The sequence below is a fragment of the Equus przewalskii genome, chromosome 13 (assembly GCF_037783145.1).
Source record: "Equus przewalskii isolate Varuska chromosome 13, EquPr2, whole genome shotgun sequence".
NCBI lineage: Eukaryota > Metazoa > Chordata > Mammalia > Perissodactyla > Equidae > Equus > Equus przewalskii.
The window spans coordinates 90,315,639-90,336,407 of record NC_091843.1 but is presented as its reverse complement, the minus strand read 5'-3'; the positions used below and the strand labels follow the sequence as shown (position 1 = coordinate 90,336,407).

General features: G+C 41.3%; 1 protein-coding gene across 3 annotated transcripts in view; it reads left to right on the top strand.

Moving 5' to 3' along the window:
* The window catches only part of FCHO2 (FCH and mu domain containing endocytic adaptor 2), a 115,666-nt gene extending 96,441 nt beyond the window's left edge, over nucleotides 1–19,225 (top strand). For all 3 annotated transcript variants that reach the window (XM_070569861.1, XM_070569860.1, XM_070569859.1), the window contains 7 exons: nucleotides 489–600; nucleotides 3,866–4,021; nucleotides 4,384–4,516; nucleotides 12,480–12,679; nucleotides 13,441–13,505; nucleotides 16,291–16,455; nucleotides 16,753–19,225. In XM_070569861.1, the coding sequence (XP_070425962.1) occupies nucleotides 489–600; nucleotides 3,866–4,021; nucleotides 4,384–4,516; nucleotides 12,480–12,679; nucleotides 13,441–13,505; nucleotides 16,291–16,455; nucleotides 16,753–16,775 (854 nt within the window). In that variant the 3' untranslated portion in view covers nucleotides 16,776–19,225. The remainder of the gene's footprint in view (nucleotides 1–488; nucleotides 601–3,865; nucleotides 4,022–4,383; nucleotides 4,517–12,479; nucleotides 12,680–13,440; nucleotides 13,506–16,290; nucleotides 16,456–16,752) is intronic.
* The last annotated feature ends 1,544 nt before the right edge of the window (nucleotides 19,226–20,769 follow it).

The window sequence follows — 20,769 nt, the reverse complement described above, 5'->3', positions numbered from 1 at the left end:
TACTAGCATCAGACAAGAGGAGGTAAGAGAGTTACCATAATAATAATGACACCTTCCACTGCTCCATTAGCAATAGCCAACAGATGGAGACAGCTTAAATACAAAAATCTACCTTGATGCCCCACAGTGTGCGATTGGTAGAGTCTGAAAGAATTTAGTATCTGGATGGTGTTGAAGCCGTGTTTTAGTAATTTTACCTCTTCAGGTGAAAGGCTTTTTCCTTCTGACATTTCTTAACCCAACCCTTTGTGGCGTTCCATTTTAAAGAAAAATCAGTGTGACGTGTTTTCCTGATGTTGAATCTGTCCTTTTTATTATGTTCCAATATGATTTATGCTCCATTTCTTAACCTCCAGACTTATACTTGGGGCATCATTGAAACCAGTAATAGAGTCATTTGTGACAAGCTAACATTGTGAATCCACCTGCCTTGGTATTAAATAAATGTCTTTCTGTAGGATTTAACAAATGAATTGTATGTATTCTAGGTGTGTCACGAGGTCCCAGCCCTGTCAGCCTTGGAAGTCAGGACACCTTACCCGTGGCAGTCGCCCTTACAGAGTCTGTGAATGCCTACTTCAAAGGAGCAGATCCCACCAAGTTAGTTTTAAAAAGATAGACGTGTGTGTGTGTGTGTGTGTGTGTGTGTGAGAGAGAGTTATGTGGGGAGAGGGGGCTTAGTGGTAAATTTTAAGTTCTATTTTGATTCTGTGTAGATTAGAGTTTTCTCTTATTTGTTTACCTGCTTTTTGCTATCAAATATAGTCATTTTGGAATGGGCTTTCAGAGCAGTAGTGATGGGTGTTTCCCGGTTTATTTGCTTTCTTGTTTAGGCTTTATGACCATTATGCCACATCTGCTGTTCGATGTATCTGTGGAGCAGGATGATGGCAGCTGACCTAGATGAGGACAGGACTCTGAGTCTTGGCCTGCTGTATACTTGGGTGGAAGAGTGGTGTTTGCCAGGGAGACCTAGGATGCATGTTAAAATGCAAGACTTTGGAGGATTAGTTTAATCTCCTTTTAAGAAAATGATATTTGGGTGAATGGCCACTCCTACTTTTCATGCGTAACATTATTCACTCAATATATGTTCATTCATCAAATATTGGAGCACTTACTGTGTGTGAGACTGTTAGAAGCTTGCGTTATCATGAGAGAAACAGTTTATTAGTTTATTCGTTTTTCTCTGGAGAGAACTTTGTTTACTAAAGTATCCTTGGCACTTATAACAGAGTCTTACACATAGCAAGTGCTCAAATATTTGATGAATGAATGTATATTGAATGAATAATGTTATGCATGAAAAGTCGGGGTATTAATATAGCTGTGAAGGAAAATAAGCCAAGGTAAGTGGATAGAGAATTACAGTAGAGGGCTACTGTTTTAGATGGAATGATCAGAGAAAACCTCCTTGAGGTTAATTGGAGGAGATATTTGTGAGACGTTGAGGCGTAAGCCAAGTACGTAGCTGAGGGAAGAACATTCCAGTGAGAGTAAGGGACTGAGGCAGAGGCAAGCTTGGTATATTCAGAAAAAGGCCGAGAGTAGCATGTTGCTGAGTGGGAGTGAGCAAGGAGGAAAGCAGCCAAAGGCAAATCCACAGAGGGGCCGGGTCAGGTTGCATGTTGGAGACCACGGTAAGGAGTTTCGAGTTTATTTTGAGGGAGGTGAGAAACCAGTGAGCAGAGGAGCAATGAGGCTCCTTATGTTTTGAAGCAGCACTCTGGCTGTTGTATGGAGAAGAAATTGGAAGGGGCAAGAGTAGATGCAGAGAGAGAGGGTTAACCACAAGTCCAGGTGAGAGATGGTGGCTTGTGTAAGGGTGTCAGCAGAGAAGATGGTGAGCAGTCATGAGATGCTGAATGTATTCTGAAGCAGAGTTGTCAGGATTTGCTGGGGGAGTGGATTGCTGAGTTTGAAGTACTTATTAAGACAACTTAGTGGAGATGTTGAGTTGATACTTGAGTACATGATTCTGGAGTTCAGAGCATAGGTCCAGGCTAGAGATAAAATATTTAGTAGCTGTTAATTTGTATATAATACTTAAAGCCAGGAGCCTTAGGGAGTAGAGAAGAGACCGGGTGCGAACTAAGTCCTCCCCCCACGTTTAGAAGCAGGAAGATGAGAATGATGCAGCGGAGGAGTTTGAGACCATAGACAGCGGGCGGCGAGGAGAGAACCAGTAGAGCAGTGTCCCAGAGACGGAGCGAGACTGCCGACAGGTCAGGGAGGTCGGCCCTGGACAGATGCAGAGGCCATCGGTCCTCCTCCACAGTGCAGTGTCGGGAGGAAAGCCTGACTGGAGGGCTTCAGGCAGGAGATGCTGCAAGTGTAGACAAGTGTATCTGGAGAGGGCAGATGCAGACAACTCTTTCAGGATGTTTTGCTCTAAGTGGAAGCAGAGAAATGGAGTGGTAGCGGAGAGAGGTGGTAGAATCAGAGAAGGGCTTTATTAATTTTAGTTTTTGTGGTTTTAAAGATGAAACACATTTCAGCATGTCTGTATGCTAAGGGGAAAAGATGCAGTGTTTACGGAAAATATTGAACCGCAGGAAAGAGAGGGGACAGTTGCTCGAGTGAAGTCCTTCCATGTGTGAGAGAAGATGAGCCTCAGTGCAGAAGTGATAGGCTGATCGTCTGTTCACACAGCAGGGATGGCAGAGGGGTGGACGCAGCGTCGGGTAAATAGGAGTTCAGTAGTGAGAGTAGGAAGAAGTTCTTTTCTGATTTTAAAGTAAAGCCATGGGCTGTGAGTTGGGGGAGGGAATATTGCAGGTTAGAGGAGAAAGGAGAAGGTATGAAGAGAGCTAGGGAATGGAGTCGAATTGCCAGGTAACACTGAGGGCCCAGTGGAAGGTTTCAGCCGCGTGGCGATGTGTTTCTCTAGTCACGTTCAGCTGTATAGATATAGGTGGGGGGCTGGATTTAGCCAAGACCGTGTTTTGCATCCAGGCACAGGCAAGTGAAAGAGGGTTCGTGTAGTAGACTGTATATAATGATGGGCCAGGAGACCCCAGAGGAGGAAAGGAGGATGCAAAGGAATGAGTAAAGGTTGGCGACAAAGCGGTAGGAACAGTGAAGTGTGCAGGTTTTATGATGTTGGGGGATTGTCGGAGATGCCATACTAGACAGAATGGGTTGGAAAAATAGGAAGGGGCAATTAGATGAGAGGAGTGGGGAGTCTGAAATTGAGGTTATGGAGGGGCTGCAGCATGGCCAGGGTGGGCTGAAAGACAGGATCGCTGGCAGTAAGGGGCTGCAGAACTGGGTGACCACAGTATTGAAAGGATTATCTGTGTGGATGTTGAAATCACCCCAAATTGTGATAGTAGTCGTGCCGAGACAGACTGACAGTGACTGAAACTTTCAGGAAATGAAAGGGAGTGTAGAGGTGACTTGAAAGGGATTGATTGGGTAGTGAGTAGTAGTCTGATGGTACGCATTCCAAAAGAAGCAAGTGGCGTTTTAGGGAGGAAGAAAGTTTCAGGAAGGGAGAAGGATTGTAGAATTGGAAGAGGCAATGAGGGGCAAAGACAACATCTACCACTGCCACCATCAGGCCCAGGACTTTGTGGAGTTTGGAGGGAAGAAATACCTACAGCTGGGGACAGTGTTACTAGGGAAGCAGTGACCTTACAGCACAGCCAGGGGATGGGTTCAGCAAACAGATGGAGGAACATTATCAGTGTGCTTGCATTTGTGTTGGGAGTTTAATTCTAAGAAAAGATGATGCTAGATGAGGAGGCCCTTTCACATAGAATCGTGTGTATATATAAAGTCCTTTTTAAACCAAATATGCTCTAAATGGAGATGAAAGCACCTTATTTAAACCATTTAAATTTTTCAAAATCCCCTCTTTCAGGTGTATTGTGAAGATCACTGGTGACATGACAATATCGTTTCCGAGTGGAGTTATCAAAGTCTTCACTGGCAATCCGTCTCCCGCCGTGCTGTGCTTCAGGGTGAAAAACACCGGCAGACTGGAGCAAATTCTTCCAAACGCACAGCTTGTGTTCAGGTTTGTGTACTTCTGTTTTGAAGGTGAAATTTCTTCTTAAGAAATTTTTCTTTCTTTGAAGCAATAATATTTCAATTTGAAGACAATACCAAAGCTAGCTATTGTGATTAAACAGCCTTGTGCTGTCTTGTTTTGTTTTGGGTCGTGGTCATAGTTTTTGTTGAGTCCTTCTCTGCTCTCCATCTTCTCATCTTTCAGACAAGTTCTGCTACGTTCCATTCTTTATCCCCTAACTTTTGTTTTCCCTCATCCCACCTTTTGGTTCATTTCTGCTAGTCTTTCTCAGGTCACCAAATTACTACCCAGTGGCAAACGATAAAGATAAGTTAATAAAATAACAAAAATATTTCTTATACATACAGTGATCCATCACAGTGTGATTCTAACACAAAAGATTTTTGGATGAACATGCAAGCTGTTACTATCTACCTCAAGAAGCTTTCAGAGCAAAATCCAGCTGCTTCTTATTATAATGTAGATGTGTTAAAGTATCAGGTGAGTGTCGCATCATTGTAAAACTCCTAAATTAAAATATTAACAAATAGAATCTCACAGATTATTAAATGAATGTCGTGGCCAAATGAGGTTCATTCCAGAAATGCAAGGATATTTCAAAATCAGAAAATCTGTTAAGCCTATGGAGACTGTGACCAATTTGATCAAATTAATCATCTATTCCTAATTAAAATACTATTTAAATATAAATACGTGAATGTGTCCTTAACCTGAAAAGACCAGCAGCAATTCCTAAATAATAATGCAATTCCTAAAGCAATCAATTAAAATAAGGAATGGTAGACACCCATTATTTCTGTTAATGTGTAAGATTTTTCTGTATGTGTTAGTACAGTTAGACTAGAGAATAAGAGGTAGTAAATATTGGCAAGGGACCAAAATTATCATTATTTACAGGGGATATTCATAGTCCTAGAAAACTCGAGAATTGATTGAAAAACTATTTGATATAGGAGAATTTAGTAAAGTGGTCAGTTTAAAAACTAATACAAAAATTAATAGCTTTCGAAACACCTAGTTAGGATAACTAATGGACGAGAATTTCACAATAAAAAAACTAATTAGAATTGGAGAGGTGGTCTAAGACGGCGACGTAAGAAGACACTGACTCGCGGCCTCCCACGGATGTACCGAGTCTACAGCAACGTGCGGAACAGTTCTTCTGAAAAAAATCCCAAGCTAGCTGAACAGCTCCTTCACGTCAATAAATGGGGACAGGGCCACATGAAGGTGGGGAGGAGAGGCTGAGACGTGGTCTCGCTGTGAACCCCACCCCTAGTGTGTGACCCACAGTCGGGAGGAAACTCACAAACCCAGAGTTTCTCCCTGAGGAGCAAAGTGTGCATACCCCACATCAGGCACCTCAGCTTTTAAGACCTGCACCTGAGAGATGAGCCTCCAAAAGATGGGGCTTTGAAAACCAACAGGGCTCATGTCGATGAGATTCAAAGGGCTATAGTGATCTGAGATACGGCTCTTGAGGGCTTGCGCACAGATTCACCCCAGGGCTCTGCGCAGAAGCAGCCGTTTGGAAAGTGCCAGACTTCATGTGAAAGAGAGTCATTTGCTAACCTTAAAGCATCAACTTGAGTGGCTGGGCCTGTGGGATTCTCTCACGGATAGAGGGCTGGCAGGCACCACTTTATCACTCTCCCTCTACTTTGCTGAAGCTGGCAGGTGCCATATATTTTCTTTTTTGCTCTATGCTTTTTTTTTTTTTTTAACCTCTAGACTTGTTATTTTCCTGGCAGATGCCATCTTTACCCTCCAACCCATGGGTGCCATCTTTGTGTGCTCCCTCTACCTTGCTAAAGCTGGCAGGTGCCATCTTTTTTTTTTTTTTTTTTTAACTCTAGACCTTTTTGTTTTCTTCCTTGGTAGGTTCCATCCTCTAGCTCTCCCTCTGCCATGCCCGTGTCTCCTAGAGGGGAGCTTTTACACCCATCTGGTGCCCCGGGTTTTGCTGCTGTAGCCCAAGGGACACCCCTTGATCACCTGGCTCTGGAGGCCAGGGAGGTCTTGCATTCCTGGGTCCCATGGGACTGTGACGATGGGAGAGAGAGATCTTGGCAGGCAGCCACCCCCCGGGCATTGCACAGAGAGAATGAAACACCCCACATTCACTTGTCCTGGAGCTTCACCCTGAGGGCAGGCTCCAGGTCAGGCACATGTGTAGGGGCTATGGAGGTGCTCCCAGGGAACAGAAGCTGGGGACACCATCTTTGCATTCTCCCTCTGCCTCACTCCAGCTTGCTGGTGTCTCCCAGAAAGGAGCTTATACACTCGGCTGGAGCCCCAATTTTTGTGGCTGTCACCCAGGAGAGACCTCCAGATCACCTGGTCTGGTGGCCATCAGGGCTTACACTTGCAGTGCCACAGGACTGTATAGTTTGCATACTTCAAAAGCTGCTGCCTGAGGGGGCCAGCCTGGTAGCACAGTGGTTAAGTTCACATGTTCTGCTTCGGTGGCCTGGGGTTGGCTGGGTCCGATCCCGGGTGCAGACCTAGGCACTGCTTATCAAGCCATGCTGTGGCAGGAGTCCCACATATAAAATAGAGGAAGATGGGCACAGATGTTAGCTCAGGGCCAGTCTTTCTCAGCAAAAAGAGGAGGATTAGTGACAGATGTTAGCTCAGGGCTAATCTTCCTTAAAAAAAAAAAACTGCTGCCTGAGGTTCTGCCTTCCAATCAGCCTGCATTGAGGTGCTCACCGAGATCCTCCCCCTTGGGACACTGACAGGTCTTTGCACACCCTCAACTACTGTGAGCCACTAAAAATAAAAGAGGCTGCTTGAACAATCACAAAGGTTTGAGAGATAGCCAAGAGCTAGGGCAGGGTTGAACAATAAGGTTCATCTCCTACATGAGGCTACCCCTTCAAGACTAGGAGGGGTGGCTGTTTCACCGAATGCCTAGGCACCAACAGAGTCAAAGAAAAAGGGGAAACAGGAATATGTTCCAAACAAAAGGACAAGTGAAAACCTCAGAAAAAACTAATGATAACAGACGTAAGTGATTTACCTGATAAAAAGTTCAAAATAATAGTCATAAAGATGCTCACTGGACTTGGGAGAGGAATAAATGACACAGTGAGAATTTCAATGAAGAAATAAACCATAAGAAAGTACCAAACGGGAGTCACAGAGCTGAAGAATACAATAACTGAACTGAAGATACACTATGCTGGGGGCTTCAACAGCAGACTCGATCAAGCAGGGGAAAGGGTCAGGGAGCTCAGAGAGGGCAGAGGAGCTCACCCACTCAGAGCAGCAAAAAGAGAAAATAATTCTAAAATGTGAAGACAGCTTTAGGGACTTATGGGACAAGATCAGGTAGACTAACATTCACATCAGGTCCCAGAAGAAGGAGAGAGAGAGTGGGGCAGAAAATTTATTTGAAGAAATAAAAGCTGAAAACATCCCTAACCTGGGGAAGGAAACAGGCATCCAGATCCAGGAAACCCATAGAGTTCCAAATAAGGTGAACCCAAGGAGACTCACACAAAGACATTATAATTAAAACTTTGAAAGTTAAAAAGACAGAATCTTAAAAGCAGTGAGAGAAAAACAACTTGTTACGTACAAGAGAACCCCATAAGACTATCAGCAGGTTTTCCAAGAGAAACTTTGCAGGCCTGGAGGGAGTGGCACAATACATTCAAAGTGCAGAAAGATAAAAACTTCCAACCGAGAATCCTCCATCCAGCAAAGTGAAGGAGAGAGAAAGGATTTTCCAGACAAGCAGAAGCTGAAGGAGTTCTTGAACATTAAAGCAGACTTACAAGAAATGTTAGAGTGACTTCTGTAAGCTGAAAAAAGGCACTAATTAGGAATAAGGAAGCAAATGAAAGTATAAATTCCACTAGTAAAGGTAAATATATAATAAAGGTAGTATGATGGTCAAAAGACAAAAATAGTAAAAATAACTACAACTACAATAATTAAGGGCTGCACGGATAAAAAGATGTGAAAAGTGACATCAAAAACATAAGATGTGATGGAGGAGAAAAAGTGTAGAGCTTTAGAATGTGTACAAATTTAAGTTATTATCAACTTAAAATGACTGTTATATATATAGGTTGTTATAGGTAAGCCTCTTGATAACCACAAAGCAAAAACCTGTAGTAGATACATAAAAGATAGTGAGAAAGGAATCTAAGCATTCCACTAAAGAAAGTCATCAAACCACATGGGGAGAGAGCAAGAGGAGAAGAAGGAGAAAGAGGAACTACAGAACAGCCAGAAAACAGGCAACAAAATGGCAGGAAGTATATACCTGTCAATAATTACTTTAAATGTAAATGGACTAAATTCTCCAATCAAAAGACACAGAGCAGCTGAATGGATAAAAAATCCAAGACCCAAATAGATGGTGCCTACAAGAGACTCCCTTCAGGTGTAAGGACACACAGACTGAAAGTAAAGGGATGAAAAAAGATGTTCCATGCAAATGGAAGCCAAAAGAAAGCTGGGCTAGTGATAGTTCTATCAGACAAAAAAGACTAAAACAAAGACTGTAATAAGAGACAAGGGCATTACATAAGGATAAAGGGGTCCATCCAACGAAAGGAGTTAACATTTGTAAATATTTACACACCCAACATAGGAGCACCTAAATATTTAAGCATATATTAACAGGGAGAAGTAGACAACAATTCAGTAATAGAGGAGTTTAATAACCCACTTTCCTCAATGGATAGATCATCCAGACAGAAGTCAGTAAGGGTACATTGGCCCTAAACAACTCATTAGACCTGATGGACTTAACAGATAGATACAGAACATTCCATCCAAAAGCAGAAGAATACACATTTTTCTCAAGTGCACATGCAACATTATCCAGGATAGATCATATGTTAGGCTGCAAAACAAATCTTAATAAATTTAAGAAGACTGAAATCATATCAAGCATCTTTTCTGACCACAATGACTATGAAACTAGAAATCAATTGCAAGAAGAATTCCAGAGAATTCAAAAATATGTGGAGATTGAACAACATGTTACTGGACAACCAGTGGGTCAAGAAGGAAATCAAAAGAAATTTAAAAAATACCTTGAGACAAATGAAAATGGAAATACAACATGCCAAAATTTATGGAATGCAGCAGAAGCAGTTCTAACAGGGAAGTTTATAGTGATAATTGCCTAATTCAAGAACCAGAAATCTCACATAAACAACCTAACTTTATACCTCAGGGAACTAAAATGTGAAGAACAAATGAAGCCCAAAGTTAATGAAAGGAACTAAGGAAGATCAGAGCAGAAATAAATGAAATAGAGACAAACAGACTGGAAAAGATCTATCAAACTAGGAGCTGGTTCTTTGAAAAGATAAACAAAATTGACAAACCCTTAGCTAGACTGCCAAGAAAAAAAGGGCTCAAATAAGTAAAATCAGAAATGAAAAAGGACATTAGAACTGATACCACAAAAATACAATGGATGATAAGAGACTAGTATGAACAATTATATGCTAACAAATTGGACAACCTCAAAGAAACGGATAAATTCTTAGAAACATACAACCTTCCATGACTGAATCATGAAGTTATAGAAAATCTGAAGAGACAGATTACTAGTAAGGAGATTGAATCAGTAATAAAAAACCTCCCCACAAACAAAAGTCCCAGACTAGACGGCTTCACTGGTGAATTCTACCAAACATACAAAGAAGAATTAGTATCATCCTTGAACTCTTCCAGAAATAGAAAGGAGGGAACACTCCAAACTCATTGTCCTAGGCCTGCGTTACCTGATCCCAAACCAGACAAAGACGCTGCAGGAAAACTACAGGCCAATATCCCTGGGGAACATACATGCACAAATCCTCAACGAAATATTAGCAAACCAAATTCAACAATACATTAAAAAGACCGTATACAATGATCAAGTGGGATTTACTCCAGGCATACAAGGATGGTTCAGTATCTGCAAATCGATCAACATGATACATCACGTTAACAAAATGGATAAAAATTATGTGTTCATCTCAATAGATGCAGAAAAAGCATTGGACAGAATTCAACATCTATTTATGATAAAAAAGAAAAAAGGAGCATTCAAGGCAACATGGGAATGATGAATTTTTCAGTAAAGTGGTATTTGGGCAACAAGCTAGAGATTTGGGAAAAAATCAAGCTGAATCTCTAACTCATGCCTTTAACGAAAATAAAATCAGCATGTATCAAATGTTTAATAATAAGTGAAACCATAAAGATAATAAGATAAATCATGGGTGAATATATGTATATCTCTGGGTATAAATGCATGTGTGTGTATATATATAATATTTATTATATATTTTAATCCTGAAATGTGGAAGACCTAAGTGTGATACAAAACCCAGAAGCCATGCAATAAGTGACATATTTGATGCAAAAATAAAATTTATGTGTGTGTGTATAAAATATTTGGTTAAAATAAAGCCTTAAGCAGAAGCAGTATCTCATCAGAGGGAAAAGTATTTGTAATGCAGTCGGCCCTCAGTATCCATGAGTTCCTCATCCTGAGATGCAGCCAAGCCTGGGCTGAAAGACCTGATTTTTGCAACTATACTGAACGTGTGCAGACTTTTTTGTCATTATTCCTTAGACAATACAGTATAACTATTTACATAACTTCTACATTGTATTAGGTATTATAAGTAATCTAGAGATGATTTAAGGTATACAGGAGGATGTGTGTAGGTCAGATGCAAATACTATGCCATTTTATATAAGAGACTGGAGAGTCTGCAGATTTTGGTATCTGTAGGGGTTTCTGGAACCTGGACCGAAAGGGTTACTCTGAAGAGCCCTTCTGAATTAGTAAGTAAAAGGTGAATAACTCCACAGAGAGATAACTTACAGAAAGATGCTGTAAGTTGGTAGTAATCAGAGCAATGACCATTAAGACGACAGAGAGCTGTCAGTTTTAGCCCATCAGATTGGCAAACATGAAAAAGACTGCTCTAAGAGAGGTGTGACCACTTGTTAATAGGAGTACAAATTAATAGAACCTCTTAGAAGGCAGTTCTATTAAATTGTTGAAAAGATAATAACCTTTAATTCAGCAGTTCCACTTCCAGAAATCTGTTCTTCAGAAATCACACAAATGGCCAAAAAAAAGTCAGGTACAGGGGTCGGCCCTGTTGCCGAGTGGTTAAGTTCGCGCTCTGCTTTAGTGGCCCAGGGTTTCGCCAGTTCAGATCCTGGGTACGGACCTAGCGCCGCTCATCAGGCCATGCTGAGGTGGCATCCCACGTGCCACAACTAGAAGGACCCACAACTGAAACATATAACTGTACTGAAGGCTTTGGGGAGAAAGGAAGAAAAGAAAAAGATTGGCAACAGATGTTAGCTCAGGTTCCAATCTTTAAAAAAAAAAATGCCAGGTACAAAGGGTATTTGCTGCAGCCTTGTTTGGAAACCGCCTAAGTACACATGCACAGAGGTGGCGGCTGACTGAATGAATCATTGTAGCCTTTAAAAAGGAGGAGGAGGAGTCGTGTTTGCATGCCCAAGAAGTCTGGAAGAATGGGCACCATGATGTTAACAGTGGGGAGTAAGAAGACCAAGGGATAAATTTTGTATTTCATATACTTCTGTATTTAAATTTTTAATAGGGTAATTGTATTAAAATGGCTTATGTTTCTAGGGAATAAATACTTTGAAAAGCAAAAAACTACTGCCGCTTTATTTAGCTTAAAGTTTATTCTGAGTATTCATTGTCATTCATTCAACAAAAGTTTATTATTCAGTCCTTGCTAATTGCTAGGAATAGCGTGGGGAGACAGACAGTAAATACAAGTAAACAATCCTGTTTGCTGTGGTGTGGAGAAGTGAAAAACGGTGTAGGGTAAGGTAAGGAAGATTGAAAGTGCAGTTTTCAATGTACATTTAAACAGGATGATCAGGATAGGTCTCATTGGAAAGCAGTCACTTGAGCAAGGAACTAAAGAAGTGGAAGGAATTGCACCATTTATTGTGGGTCATGTGATTAAAAGTAAGCATTTGAAGTTGGAAGTATTCTAATTCCAGGCTTGCGGAGCTGCATGGTGGCCCATCTTTTTCTGATTTAAATCTAAATTCTCGTAACCCATAAAGAATCTTAGAATTCTGTGTTGAATGCTGAGAGGCGTTCAAACGTTCTGTGCATAAACGAGAATCACCTGATAGCATGCTGATTTCTGGGCCCTGTACCTAAGATGTTGAAACAGATTTTCTGCATTTGGAGCCAGGGCGATGCGCATTTTAAGCAAACACCGCAGGAATTTTGATGTAGGTAGTCCCAGGTCCACACTTTGAGAGTGACTCTTAACTCCTTTTACTCTGCCTAGCAACAGACAACTCCCTCCGTTAGTTTTGATTCTGTGAGCTCTTGTGTTGAAGTGTGCGTATAATTACCATGACTTGTTTACTCTTCAGGCCAAAGACAATTGTTTGGGTTTTTTTCTCTTTAAAGGTATCATCAAATGGTATTCAGTCCACTCCTCTAAATCTTGCAACGTATTGGAAATGTAGTGCTGGCACCACAGATCTGAGAGTGGATTATAAGTACAACCCAGAAGCCATGGTGGCCCCCAGCGTGCTCTCCAACATTCAGGTGGTGGTCCCAGTGGATGGAGGAGTCACGAACATGCAGTCCCTTCCCCCTGCAGTATGGTAAGTTAAGTAGATTTCTTCATTCCTGCTAAATTTCTGTTGCAACCCCCAACTTTTAGAACCTGAGTTCTGAGAGTTTTCTTCGAAGTTTGAAAAGCTTTAGTCCGTTTTCCTGTAGAAACCGTTGTGAAAGACGCTGTTCATTTTACTAGTCGAGCCGCAGTAGCCTCAGTGCAGCATAAAGAAAACTAGTTTTGTTGTCACCACCCAGACTTGAATGATTCGATGCAACTTTACCCTTAAGCAAGTTGTGTAAGCTCTCTAAGCATTATTTTTTTTCAATTTAAAAATAGATAATTATTTTACGGGGTGAGATAAAGCATCTAGCTATCTATAGGAACACCTTTCTGGTTAGCATTTAGTGGCATTAATTACTCCCATCTCTTAACTACCTCTCTTGTTCCCTCCGTGAATATCAGTAGACAGTCTGACCACTGTGCGTTTGCGTCACTGTTTAATAATAGAAGTGTGTTCTCCTTGAGTAACAAAGGTACTGAGCCACCTGTACGTTGTTTTCCTTTCTCTGACCAGTAGAAACGAGAATTACATAATTTGGTAAACTTCCGTTTATTGAGAAAGATTAGAGCATTGTGGTTGTTTATATCACACGCACATTTTCACCAGATGATGCTGCTGAAAGTGAAGTTAGCACTGTAGTTGTTGTAGTGAAATACGGCAGATGCGTTTGTTTACTGAGCGCCCATCCACGGGTAAGGTGCTCCACTGGACTCTTCATCTGAAGATACCTGGTTTTGTTATAGGAATGCAGAACAGATGAAAGCCTTTTGGAAGCTGTCTGGTATTTCTGAAAAATCAGACAATGGAGGTAAGCCTGTGTATGCTTTTTTGTTTATAATGTGATATCACTGAAAATGGATTTCTTAAGCATGATTTTGGAAAATTTTCTCCTGGAATTTCATGCCTTCAGTTCTAGAATTGACCACTAGGTGGAAGTTAATACCTTAAATGAGAGTGGACCAGTTGAGATTGAAACACATTTTTCCCCCTCTAGATTGAAGATGGTTTCTCTTAAGAAAAAAAATTTGTTTTGCTGTAACTTTACAAGCATGTGAGCTTCTTATGCTCACATGCTAACATTAAGAGAAAATACCTAATAAAGTAATTTAAAGAGGCAGAACCATCTATCCCAGCTAGGTAACCTGATAACTAATTGAAATTGATTTAACATACTCCAGCTCATTCTGTTAATGGGGTACTCCTGGCCTCCCAGACAACATGTAGAAGCTTTAAAAAGCCCTCTTGTCTACTCTGTCTTCCTAAGAAAACCTTTCCTGGTCATTTCCCCTTATTAAAACTAACCATCTCCAGCCTTCAATTCTGGGATGATAATTTTCGGGAGAAGCAAGTTCATTGCCTCCTCCCACCAGATCTGCACCAGTTTGTGTTCACAGTGCAAAGTCTCTGCTAGCTTATCCCTCCTCCTCTCTCTCCTAACGTAGTGTAGAATGTAATTCCCAGGACAAACAAGTCTGCAGTTTTAATTATTTGCATTTTCTCTGACTCAAAGGAGAATTCTTCTGTCCTCTTTTGAATGCCTAAATTAACCTTCAGTAACTTTTCCTATTAAGTAGGTTTGTTGGCTTTTCAAGTTTTGCTCAGCTTTTTCTTTTTGGACATTTTAAACATAACGTGATCCAAACATAAAACACATCAGTAGGTTTTCTCGTGGGAGTTTCTGCGCACGGACCAGGAACAGGTCTGTATGATCTGTTCACCTAGGCCTGCCCTGCCGAGCCGCCCTTTCACAAGAGACCACGTGTCGGGTGAAACAGCCAGGCCAACTGGCAGCACTTGGTTGCTGTTTGGTATTTAGAAGTTGCCTGTTTTTAGGTGGCCAACTGTACTGACTGTTACTCCAGCTTTATGGTTTTTGGGGGGACAAAACTGAAATGCCTAGTTGAAACTAGAAGTTAACCAGAAATCCTACTTGGGTTGAGGGCTTACAGCAGTTAGCAAGGGAGAAAGGACGTATTTTTCTCCTTATTTAATGAAACATAACTGTTGTAAATACTTACCAAGAAGGGAATTTGTTCTCTCAAGAATAGGACTCAGATTTTCTAACCAGATGTTTTAATGGTTTCCCTCTGCTGTTCAGGTATCAGAGTGTCTGTGTGAGGAAATGGAAAAATCTTATAAACGTGCTTCTGATTTGGTTAGTCAGCCTTTAAAGAGAAATATCCAGATTAGAATACTGTAAAATAGAAATCTGTTTCTGTTCTGGCTTTATGCCCGGAAGAGGGATGGGAGTAATTCTAAGCTTAAGGATTGCGAAGGCGGCTGCTCTTGGCCTGCGTTGGAGCTTCCACAGAATTGTAGTGCGCGTCAAGACTTGGGAGTTTAAGGAGGGCCTGCACTGGGTAAGAATTGGCAGCTGTCCGCCTTCCCAGCGGATCTCTGCCGCCAGGCGCAGTAGTCTCGGATGGGTCAGTGTTACAGTGCCTTCTTCCAGATGTCTCTCTGTGGTGGTGACTTCTGTGCAGGGACTCATAGAATGCCACTCCTGCTGCTCAGCATTTCTGTCTGCTTTCCCCAGCCAGCAACCCGGGGCCTCCTAGATGCTGCCTCCTCTCTCACCTCTTGATTCCAAGGCCTAAATGTCCTTCAGACGCATCTCTGTCTTTCCTTTCCCTGAGCCTCATCCAGACCCCCATTCCCAGTCACTGGAGTCCTGACTGCGGTGTTGGTGTTCAGTTGGTTTCCGTGCTCTGCACTCTCCTCACCCTCCCCTTCTGAGCCGCTAATCTGCAACGCTTCTGTCTTCTGTATCTTTGGTGGCTCCCTGTGTCTTACCACGGCCGGTGAAGAGATGCAGAGCTTCTTCCTTGCTGCCCCCTCCTCCGCTCGTGTCCCACGCTCCGCTCTGCTATAGATGCCGTTCCCTTAATGCATCAGTCTCTCAGGCTTCCCAGCCTGTCCCGCAGCTCCCCTGCCTGCAACACACCATCAGCCCCACCGCCATTTTACGTGCTGTCATGCCCATAGCTCCTGAGAGCCCTTGTACAGCATTTATCACATTCCTTGTAGTTATTGGGTTCCCTCTTTCTGCCATGCCGTTAGACTGAGGTTTATTGAATAAGTGGTTACATGAAAAGAAAGCACCTCAGAAATGTGTTTGGCATGATGTTAGACCAGTCAAACTGTAAAAAGAGAACAGAAAATAGTGCTGTTGACACCGCTCTTCCTGACCTTCGCTGTCTCTCCGCCCTACCTCTGCCACCGTGATGTGGCACTGGCGCATTTCCTTCTGACTTATTCTTACCCATCTCCCTCCGGGCGTCCCTCCACCTGCCCTCAATGACCTCCTCCTCCTCTTTCAACGCACTTCAGCATGCAAATGGCATAGGAATCTCAGTAGTAAACACCTCTGAAGATTTCTATTAAGTCGAGGAGAAGCATGGATTGAGGTTATTTACTGAAGGAATATTCAGATGTCTGAATAAAGTCTGATTTGGAAACAGGACAGTGTCCATTTACTGTACACATTTCATGAATTTGGCATAGGACTGATATAGTTTGACTTACTTGCTGACTTGATTTTCAGTGTGAAACGTATGGTACCCCCTATCAGTGCTTTATTCTTTTCCTCGTAGGCTCTGGGTCCCTCAGAGCGAAGTTCGACCTTTCGGAAGGGCCCAGTAGACCCGCAACGCTTGCGGTGCAGTTCCTCAGCGAGGGCAGCACCCTCTCAGGAGTGGACGTCGAGCTCGCAGGCACTGGCTACAGGCTTTCCTTAGTCAAGAAGCGGTTTGCCACCGGTAAGTTGCGAGATTTCAGGCATTTTAATGTACATGGGAAACATTCTTACTCCAGCAGTGGGTTACTGAGCAGCTGTCAAGCCGTTTACAGTCTGAAGGTGTGGAGACTGTCTTTGACCTTTGGTACAAGGTGCCTGCAAGTGAGTGGACCCATGCTCCGGTAGCTGAGCACCGTGACCTGAGGCTAATGGAGTCTACACAGCCGACGGGCACGGGGTCCTGGCCTGTCGCCGCAGTGGCGCCCTCCTCTGAGCTGGTCTGAGTTGTAACTGGGGAGGCCTGCTTGCTGTCTTTCAGGGCGCTACCTGGCGGACTGTTGACGGGCCTGGGAAGGCGGTCGGCTCGAGGGAGGAGTGCAAACCTGCCATTCTGCGTTCTCTGTTCTTTCCGAACGCTCTTCTACCTTGTCTGATGCTTTGAGACTGTGACATATTCGAGAGCTGACCACACGCTTTAAGTTGCACTTTTGAAGTGAGTCATTGACAGAAACAGCGCTGCGCCAGTTTTCAGCGCTGTCAGTGATGAGCTGCGATCTTCGGGAAGCACATTTATTCAGATTCTCAGTAAAATGAAGTTTTCCTAGGCTCAAGTTTGAAATTATCTTCAGTGTCTATGTTGTCTGTGTTGACAGAAGGGTTATAGTGTAATGTCAGGCCTAAACTGTCTGGAGAGCAAGCACAAAGTAATTTACTTTCCATAAATTTCTAGTCAGAGATGGCTTTGAAATTTCATAAGTTTGATATTGAATGGATACAAACACCGTGAATTCCGAGTTTTGGATAATGTTAATTTAGAACACTCAGTCAAATTGAGTGATGTGCCATAAAGCAATCAGACCAGAGTTGAGGTGTATGCAGAACATCTATAATTTGATTCTCATATAAACATATTAATAAAGTGTTATAAATGGTGTTTTATATGATTTTTTTAACCCTCAAGTGCAATGTGTTTTAAAATAAGCTTGCAAAAGACAGCAGAAAGAGTTACTTCTGCGGTTAGTTAACTTTATAGAAGTTGTGATTGTTTTCATGAATTAATGCTGTAGATTTAATTTATTTTTATATGGGTTACATAATATGTGCCTTTTAAAACAATAACAAAAACCGAAAATGTGCCTATCCAGTTTGTGAGCATTAACGCGCCTCACTTTTTCCTCACAATCTGGATCTTCTATTCAGAATCTTATGGTGGTCAAGCATTTTTACAAAATATTTTGCAATTTTTGTAAATACCTTTGGTTGCAATTGAGAAGAAAATTCAGAATAACTAAAGGATAATCTATATTTAAGAACTCTGGCTCACTTCTTTAGTGATACACTGTAGCCACTAGAAAGAGAAATATACCTAATGGCATATGTTTACAGGGAAAAAAGTTACCTTCAGATATTCCGCCTTAACCTCATCAGAAGTATGTAAATCTTAACACAAATTCTGAAAAACTGTAATGGTAAGTTGATGACTGGTATTTTAACCCTCAATGTCACATTTCCCTTCACTTTGTTTATCATTGGAAATGTACACATTTATTTACTGATTGTGTTGTGAGCATGAATTTTGTAGTATTTTGTGAGGAACATAATTTAGAAAAGATTAGTTTTAGCATTAGAGAGAGAAGTGCTGCCGTTTTTTTTCATTTCAATGATTGGAAAAATTACCAGTTTGTATGTTTTTATTCTTGTTTAATTGCCACCTGCTAAAAATAGGGAAATCATTTGAAGTGATGGATTGGGCTAAGCATTTCTTAAACTACTAATATTAAATAGTAAAAAGTCTAACTTAAAGCAAATCCTGATTAATTGAAGGAATTAAATATTTTGGACAAAGCTTCGTAATTTACAAACGGGAATTTTATTTATAGGGATAAGTACCAATGTCCTGCATTTTGCATAGAAGTGATAAATTGTGTTATATATGATAATATAAAACCACTAATTGTTCTGTTAAGCTTTACAGAAAATAAAACCCCTACTACTAGACATTTGTGTAACATCCTGACATACTAAACACAGCAGAAAATCTACTCATTAGCAATATATATAACACGGTATGTGCTTTCTTTTATATATTCACTGTTAGCCCAATTCTAAGTTTAAATTTGACTAAAGCAACACAAGACAATTTGCTAAAATATTCATCTTTACTAGATAGTGAGCAAAATTAGAATCTCTGGCTCTTCCATTGTGTTCTTTCAAGCAGAGTTCCAGTCTCTCGCTGGCATCCTAACTGTAACGGCTTTGCAGTCAAACTGCTTCTGCCAGGCAGTTGATACTTCGTTATTGGGATTCAGACACCGTATACTCACCGTTTGTTTTTAATCAAGTACTTACCTAAAAATGTACAAATTAGTGAAATGGTTAAACTTCTGCACTTTCTTAATTACCACAGTCTTCATACCAAGTGTTGATACATAAATTTGTATTGGGTGCAGGTTACAATTTTGAAGCCATATGAGTTTATATTGATTTTTTTCATTTAAAATCCACTAATGGTGTAAAAAAGACCAGTAGATTTTCAATGGGAAATGTATTTAGCAAGCTGGTTCTTGCTTATGTATAGTGATAAACTTTGTAGCTGCCTCTTTAACCAAGACTTTGTAAACACAGAACTCTAACAAATGTGAGTTTTTAAGAATTGTTATTTACTACTTTGAGTTGTAATTAGAACAATGCAAATTTATCTTACAAAATTTTGTAAATATTTTTGATTTTTTCATAAAATGTAAATTTTACGTAAGAGTTGTGCCCTTAATAAACATGTAATATATAATTTATCAGTTGGTGTCTGTCTCTGTCCTCCTCTGTGTCGTAGGTGTTAGGACAAGGCAGGCTGGGTGGGAAGTGAGTAATTGGTTTTGAACTTTGCATCAGCATTTGGACAGGCATGCAGATTGATCTGTTATTTAGTTTTAATTGATCATATAGGAAAAGTTCATTTGAAGTTTAACCCCAAAATGTAAACATCATTTAACAAGAGATTATTATTATTTATTTATTTTTTTAAAGATTTTATTTTTTCCCTTTTTCTCCCTAAAGCCCCCCAGTACATAGTTGTATATTCTTCGTTGTGGGTTCTTCTAGTTGTGGCATGTGGGACGCTGCCTCAGCGTGGTTTGATGAGCAGTGCCATGTCCGCGCCCAGGATTCGAACCAAGGAAACACTGGGCCGCCTGCAGCGGAGCGCGCGAACTTAACCACTCGGCCACGGGGCCAGCCCCAAGGGATTATTTTTATATGTTTCTAAATATACTTAAATTGATGTTAAGCTTTAGCAAAGACTTTCCTCCTGACCGGTTGCTTAGGAACACAATCATACACAGTTTTAAAACCAGGCTCTTCCAAAGAGGTAATCAGGAACATCCAGCCTCTCAAAAACTAGTGGATTTAGAAAGGACCAGAAAGAGAAAGTAGAAAAAGTATTGAAAATTTTGCTAAAAGGAGCAGTTTAGTTAATCTGGGTCAGGACCGGGGGATGTGTGCAAAGAGCAGGGAGCACTGATGCCATTCATGCCATGCACTCATCTTCTTTCCTTCATTATCCTCTTTTTCTCCTCCCTGCCACTCGACTCTGTTAGAGTGGTGGTGCTAGCTGCTGGAGTAAACAGCCCCAAGACCTCAGGAGCTTGGCACTATGAAATACTAAGCTGCTTAAGTCACAGTCCTGAGGAGGCTGGAGGAGGCGCTCTGCTCCATACAGTGATTCAGGGACCCAGGCCTCTTCCATTTTGTGATTCTCCCCAAATCCTCTCCATTTGGCCAGCACATGAGAAAAGAGAAAATGGGAGTTTTTTTTATGAGCCAGGCCCAGAATTGGCATCCTCACTTCTGCTCTCATTCTGTTAGCCAGAACTTGATCTGTGATTCCAATTAACTGCAACGAAAGGTGAGAAGTATAATTTGGTTGTGTGCCTAGGAGGAGAAGAAAATGGCTTTGATAAACAGTAGTCCTGCCACATATCCCACCCTTCTCCATTTTGTTAACTTTTCCACACTCCTAAATGTGCATTTAATGGCGTGGGTGGCTCTCAGTACTAAAGGTTTGTTCCATCATCTCTTGCCATATGTAAATATTTTATCCCTACTTTAAAACATGATTTCCATACTTCCTCTAATAATCTATAACTCAAAACCCATTGCTTATGTTTATTTAGCATGCAACGTTTTATCTGTAGGTAATGTTTTTAACTGCAAGTAATAGAAAACAAAACCAAGACCGGTTTAAACAAACAGGTTTTTTTTCCCCATCACAAAGTCTGCAAATGTGTTTGTTGCTGGCATTGGTCAGAACAAGTGCTTCTCCCAGCGTTTTCCTTATGGT